General features: G+C 48.4%; 1 protein-coding gene across 1 annotated transcript in view; it reads left to right on the top strand.

Moving 5' to 3' along the window:
• Nucleotides 1-386: 386 nt before the first annotated feature.
• Nucleotides 387-6,982, top strand: part of LOC103774995 (histone deacetylase complex subunit SAP130) — a gene marked incomplete at both ends in the record, with an annotated part of 10,125 nt that continues 3,529 nt past the window's right edge. The window contains 8 exons of the mRNA XM_008942436.1: nucleotides 387-622; nucleotides 1,202-1,360; nucleotides 2,456-2,567; nucleotides 3,978-4,102; nucleotides 4,925-5,049; nucleotides 5,609-5,759; nucleotides 5,969-6,059; nucleotides 6,342-6,446. Coding sequence (XP_008940684.1) covers nucleotides 387-622; nucleotides 1,202-1,360; nucleotides 2,456-2,567; nucleotides 3,978-4,102; nucleotides 4,925-5,049; nucleotides 5,609-5,759; nucleotides 5,969-6,059; nucleotides 6,342-6,446 — 1,104 coding nt within the window. The remainder of the gene's footprint in view (nucleotides 623-1,201; nucleotides 1,361-2,455; nucleotides 2,568-3,977; nucleotides 4,103-4,924; nucleotides 5,050-5,608; nucleotides 5,760-5,968; nucleotides 6,060-6,341; nucleotides 6,447-6,982) is intronic.

Here is a 6,982-nt window from a genome sequence, read left to right as displayed (position 1 = left end):
CGGTTTTGAGCTCGGTGTTCAGCTGCATAATGCATTAAATGGATGAAGACATTTTAATGCTGCCTGTTTGATGCAGGTCTTTGCAGCTCTTGGTGAGATAATTACATATTTTTCACTTGAAAGAAAAATTAGTCGGTCTCTGTCTGAAGAGGGTGGTGAGATGGTCTCCTCAGAGCTGGCCCGTTTGCCCAGCACTGTGAGGCCCATCGGTCCTGAGGGCAGCTGGCAGAAGCAGGGCTGTAGTTCCTGAGGTTCTCATCATCAGGATATGTTTAATTGTAAGGGGACTGTTTCTGACATCCCATCTCTGACCCGCTGGTGACCGTGTGAACTTGTTAACTTTTTTTACCTTTTTCTCAGAGTTTCCTTTTTCTCCTCTTTGCTAGTGAGTGATGAATCGAGTCGTGACTCGGAGGCTGCTCCTCGAGAGCATGTGGGCCCTGGCAGCTCTGTGCAGCCCCGAGAGGAGAAGCAGGAGCCCGTGGTGGTTCGACCCTACCCACAGGTTCAGATGCTGACCCAGCACCACCCTGTCCAGTCTGGTGCCCCTGTGACAGTGACAGCACCACCAGCACACCTGACTCCAGCTGTGCCCCTCTCCTTTTCGGATGGACTGATGAAGGTAATGGGGAAATTCATATTTCATAAGGGAAAAAACACAGTCTGTATTACAAAGTAAGAGTGCTGAGCAAAAATAAATAACATCAAAACCTTTCCTGCCCCTGTTTCTTACACCTTCCTTGTGTGCTTCTCCTGACTCTGCTGCCTGGTGGGTTTAGCTGTCCCATATGGTGCACTGAGGGCACTGTGTAATCTCACAGTGTTATTTTTGAGGGTGATGTTGTTTGTGTATCTCTTAAGAGCAGAATGATTTTGGTCAGTTTCTGAAGTCTTCCCTTTTCTCAATGGGAGTGGATGGGACTATCTGTTTAACTGTTAGCAGCCAGTGTCTGTAGGGCAATACCAGAGCCCAGACAGGTTCCACTCAGGACCTGTGGTATATGTTAGGAGCTGCACGTTTCTGGTACCAATGATGCCCTTTCTTTGTGCCAGGTGAAAATAAAATAGCTCTACGTGACCAAAACCCTTCCTCTCCTCATACCTCGCTGTACTTGCCCTCGCACACAGCTGGCTGTCTCTGCAGGCTCTGACACTCAGAGGTTGCTCCTGTTTGGCCTGACCAGGTTTCTGTCTGTTGCAGCCCCCCCTGAAGCCCACCATGCCCAGCCGGCCCATCGCGCCCGCCCCGCCCTCCACGCTCGCCGCTCCCACCAAAGTTCCTGGGCAAGTTACTGTCACCATGGAGAGCAACATACCCCAGGCTCCAACCATCCCCGTGGCAACCATCAGCGGGCAGCAGGTCTGTGTCCTGCTCTTCCTGCCCCAGCTCCCTGCGTGGTCAGCCCCACACCCGGGTTGGGATGTTGGAGCTGGGCTCCTGCAGCAGGGGGGGTGGCGGGTGAGCTGCCACGCGCAGTGGCCACGGGCTTGGGGCTCCAGTCCAGGCTGGAGCATTCAACCTCAGAGTCAGGTACCTCTAGCTCTTGAGGAAGCTGCTGGTTTCTGTAATGATCTGACCGATGTCCCAGTGAGGCTGTGGCAGCAGAGCCATGTCCAAAGCCTGCTCTGCAGCTGAGTCTTTCCTTAAAAGCTCCTGCTGTCCCAGTATCATTTGGAGAATTTCTAGTGTAGACAAGGTGCTGGGATTCATCACTGCAGTGTTCTTCAGCCCTTGGGAATGGATCAGAAGAGACTGGTGAACAGATCATGGTTTTGTGGTGTATTTATATTAAACCACTAGTGACAAAACTTGAGAAGGGAGGGTGTAGATAGTGCTGACGAATTTCTGCCCTCCCCCCCCAAATTCTGACTGCAGAGCCAGTCCTTGTGTTTTGAAACTAGTTTGCCAGAACACTCACCACTAAACCTCTGAAGTCTCAGAGCTGTGATGTAAAGTACCTTTGGGTGGATTTGAGTTAGGCTGGCTAAGGATGTGCAGCCATTTCAGTACCTTTCTATCTTTATTAATTTCCTTGGGAAGTCCAGAATGATAAGAAAATAGCAGTGATTTGCTGCTGCTTCTGGCAGGCTCCCACCATTCTCTCAGCCTGGCTGGGGAGGTGGTGTGAATCCATGCCTTCAGTGTCACTGATGGCAGAAGGGCTGTCTCGGGGGCTCTCTGACCATCACCTGTGTGCCAACCAGAAAAATCAGTCTGTGAACTAGAGAACTGTTGACATCTCCCACACACCACGTCAGCAGCCTGTTACTGTAGCTGGTACAAAACATCTGCCTCTCCACTCATCTTGTAGTGCACGCCACCTTTGTACACAGAGTGTTTCTACAAAATCTCTTTTCTGTCTTTGGGGCATAGGTAAGGTAACAGTGTGGCTGCTAATCCTTGTCAAAACAGGCTGTGTTTATGTGGGGGTTTGTTATTTCTTGACCCCTGCAGGGCCATCCTAGTAACCTGCACCACATCATGGCTACCAACGTGCAGATGTCCATCATCAGGAGCAGCGCTCCCGGGCCGCCGCTGCACATCGGAGCCTCGCACCTGCCCCGAGGTAAGGCCCCAGCTCTGCTGCCCTGCCTGCTGCTCTCAGCCCCAGGGGAGAAACCCCCCTCACTGCTGACACAGCTAACCCCTCAGGTGTTCACTGCCAGCGTGAGGAGCTGGCTGCTGGCCTTTTCAGAGCTGCTGCCTTCAGCCACCTGGGGCAGGCCCGTGAGTGTTTGCAGTGCTGGCAGGCACCAGCTGCTGTTACTCTGTTCTGTGCTGTCACAGCAGCAAATGCTTTCAAGAGAAAACAGACACTGGTACAGACTTGTCCTGCAGAATGTCACGTGTGTTCCTGGTAGCACGTGCCACTCCTCTGTGGCTCCTGGGGGCTGGTGTTCCTGTACCCCTGTCACAGGCTCACCTGTGCACTGTGGTGCTTGCTGACACACCATAAATGCTGGTGGTACCTCCAGGCTCTTGTGCCCCAGGGTTTTGGTTGCTACAACTTACAAAATAGGAGATCAGCCCTCTCAAAGAAGCCCTGAGCTCAATAGAGTCCATCTGATTTCTGACAGTAGCTTTACTTCCAAAAACTTATCAGTTAGGTCTCTAGTTACTGATCTGATTTCATGGCACTGTTTACATTTTTTATCTCCTTTCACACTTGATTTTACTTAGTGACTCAAGAAAAAATAAATTGACATGAACAAAGACCCAATCTTCTCAGGATTCACCCACCAGAGCAGGTGGAAGGACTTTGCAGCTTTATTTGTAGCTCACATAAAGTGTACTGATGTTCACTGGATTCTTGTGGGGCAGCTGCCACGATCTTTACATTGTCACTTAGTGCACATTTCCTTTTTTTCTTCCTCCTCTTTCTTTTTGCAGTGTGAATATTAACTTTTGAGGTGATCATTTTGATTAGACATCTACAGAAGTTAGCATTCTAGTCCATCAAATGATTTCAAGGCTGTTTGCCTTCTACAGTGATTTCTTATGACCAGGAGACAGCAAGTTGTAGATAATTAATCAAATTGCAGCTTTAAAAGATTTTTTTATTTTGGGTTTTCTTCTACTGCATGTGTACTTTTCTTCTGAGCTTCATCAGGTGCAGTGGGATTACTGTTGGTATCAGGTGATTTATTTACATATTAGCCCAGTAATCAAACTGAATAATTCTGCTGACTTCCATAGCTTAGAATAAAAAAAGCTTGGATGTGCAGTGTAAGGTTGTTATAGGGGAGTGAGAAGTATCTGTAAAGCTAATTCATTTAAAATGATACCTCTCCTTCTCCACATACATTGATGAACCTTAGATGAGTTTGTTGCAAGCCTTGTTTTAAACCAGCATGACCTGAATTGACATAGATCTGGGATGCATGAGACAGACACCAGCTGATGCCAGAGTCTCCCTGTGGCCATCGTGGAGCCGTTTGGGTGCACGGGGTTTTAACACTCTTGGTTTGTTTCCCAGGGGCAGCAGCTGCTGCAGTGATGTCCAGTTCTAAAGTAACCACAGTCCTGAGACCAGCTTCCCAGTTGCCAAATGCAGCTACAGCCCAGCCAGCAGTCCAGCACATCATCCATCAGCCAATCCAGGCAGGTAGCACGCTGGCCACCAGCTCCAGACTCTTCCTGGCACTCGCTTGCAATGTGTCACCTTCAGCTGTGGCTTTACTGGGCTGGGGCCACTGTCAGTTCTCTCCCAGTTCTGTTTCTTGGGTACCAGTTCCTAACAGCAAGAGGTGAAATAGTTGCATTAGTCCTGTGGTTTTATTTCCCTCGTAGACTTGGTGTCAGAAATTGGGTTTTTAACCATCTCTGAAGTGCTTGGAAGCTGGGAGGAGGGTTTAGTTCAGACAGTCAGGTTTTAAATCCTGAAAAGCCTGGTGCAGTACACTCGTTGTGATTTACTCTGTAATGTATGCATTGACACAGAATTTTTAGAATCTCATTTTAATATGCTTCAGTGCATCCTCTGCTGATGTACACATGTGAGAGGAAGATTGTGGGTATTGTCTCCCTGCAGCACCAGTGTTCAGTAGTAGGATAAAGGGTTAAACATCTCGGTGCTGTCAGTTCAGATCCTGCTGGAATCACTTTGGATTTCCTGTGTATACTTGGATCCCAGCTTCTTTTCATTCTGAGGGGAACTGACCTTTGGGTTTTTTCTAAAGACCTTCAAGAGACCTGGTCTTGTTCACTTTGTTGATGACCAGTTCCTGTGATGTACATGCTCTGAAATTGAGGGTGGGTCTGCTTAGGAGCTCTCAGACCAATTCAGAAAGACTGGAAATGTGTTAGAATGCCAAAACGTAGTGATAAGGTGCAGGAAAACCAGTCTTAGCCCAGTGATTCCTAGTTAGTCCCTGAACAGCAGAATCTCTTCTCTGAGTGTGTCTCTTTGACCTGTTTTTACAGTCTCGCCCTCCTGTGACAACTTCAAGCACTATTCCTCCTGCCGTGGTGGCAACTGTCTCAGCCACAAGGGCTCAGTCCCCTGTTATAACCACCACAGCAGCACATGCTACAGAGTCCACCCTCAGGTAAAGAGGCTTTCAAGTCGTCGGGGAGGGGAGGGGAGTGTAGGTCTCAGTCACCCAGAGCTGATAATCCTCTCCAGGCAGGATGGTGGCATATAGAGGTACTAATGCCTGCACAGTGTGAGGGAAAAGAAAAATGACTCTAAACGTGAGCTGTTGGTTGTGTTCTGGGGAGGAAAGACCTTAGTGAATCAGTTTTGAGGTCCTGCTTCTCGGGAAGCAGAGTTTCTGTTAGAGGAACTTGTAGCTATTGCAGCCCATCTTTTTTTTCTTAATGACGACACGGTGAAAACTGACACATGAGTGCTGGAAAGCATCCCTGACAGAAACTCTTTCCTGAGCTGATAGGAGTTACTGAGAAGTGTGCCCTCCTAGCTAGGTACGTAGGGCAGGTGAGGACAGGGCAGTGGTTCAGATTTCTTAGTGCAGCTTTACCAGGCGCTTGCCGGCAGCGCCGCTCTCACAGGGGAGGAGACCCAGGCCTGACACGTGTCCCTGTGTTCTATATTTCATTTCTAACACCCCCGTGGTGATCTTCATGATTGTTTTTGTTCCTCTCCAGCCGACCCACCCTGTCTATCCAGCAGCACCCTCCTTCTGCAGCCATCAGCATCCAGCGTCCTGCTCAGCCGAGGGACGCGGCCACCCGCATCACGCTGCCCTCCCACCCCGCCATCGGGGCGCAGAAGCCACAGCTCCACACCATGGCCCAGGTAAGCTGCAGGGAGGGGGAACAGACAACAAACCCTGCTTCTTCTGGACCTCTTTTGTTTATGTATTGAAGGCTAAGATGAAATGTGGGAAAAGAGTTAGTGTAGAGGTTATAAATTCATGGGCTTTTACAGGCGGTGCAGCGTGACTCCATCCTAAGTATGTATTTTAAATGTACCACTCTTCTAACCTGATCCTTTGCTTTTCATAGAAAACCATTTTCAGCACGGGTACTCCAGTGGCAGCAGCAACAGTGGCACCTATTTTGGCAACAAATACCATTGCTTCAGCAACCACAGCTGGTGAGTGTTCCTGGTGCTGCTGTGGGAGAGTTGTGGGTGTGGCTTTTGTCGCTGCTTTTTGTTGGTTTTCCTCCTCGAGGATGGAACTCAGTTAATTCTGAGTAATTCTTTATGGTAAAGGCTCCATTTGGAAGTGTGTGAGCAGACTTCAGAAGAGAAATTACTGGGTTCTTGAGGGAGGTTGTGTGGGTTGGGGGGTTTGGCCTCTTTGTTTGGCTGTAGATGGACTGGTGTGACAGGGCTCTGTAGAAAGATCTTGCATGTTTTGTTTTCTTTCTTTAGGTTCTGTCTCTCACACCCAAGCGCCTACAAGCACCATTGTCACCATGACAATGCCCTCCCATTCTTCCCATGCTACAGCTGTCACGACCTCAAACATCCCAGTTGGTGAGTGATTCAGTTTGGAGAGGAGCATGTAACTGGTGCTTTGGTTCTTCTGTTCATGCTAGAGCTGTGTTTGTGCACATGAGCAAACTAAGGAGGGGAAGAGCATTGGTTCAAGCTGGGAGAAACCAATTAACAGGTTTGCTGTGGCATAACTTTCCTTAATAGCAGGAAGACATAGATGTTCTATGAGGAGTAAGTAATCAAACAGCTTATTAACTTAGTTGATTTATCTTTTTAGACAAGCTTGAGCCTTTTGGCATCTCAGAACCTGCATTGTATATCCTAGAAACTCAGTAATAGAATATGGCTCTCATAGCTGATCTTATAAGTTCCTTCCTATGCTTCTTGAGATATTAAGTGTAGCCTAGTTGAGTTTGGTTGTTGTTTTCATTTGGAGGTAAAACACTAAGGTCTAAAGGTGGGAACTTTATTTGCCTGGGTGTGGAATCTGCCTGTGATGTTTCCTACAGAACTGCACAAGTTGCTTTTGTTCATCTCTCTTTTCCTGCTGCACTCCTCCTTGTTCTTTTGACATC

The sequence above is a fragment of the Merops nubicus genome, unplaced genomic scaffold (assembly GCF_000691845.1).
Source record: "Merops nubicus isolate BGI_N331 unplaced genomic scaffold, ASM69184v1 scaffold44016, whole genome shotgun sequence".
Taxonomy (NCBI): Eukaryota; Metazoa; Chordata; class Aves; order Coraciiformes; family Meropidae; genus Merops; species Merops nubicus.
Note: the sequence above shows the minus strand (reverse complement) of the source record. Positions and strands in the feature narration are given on the sequence as shown.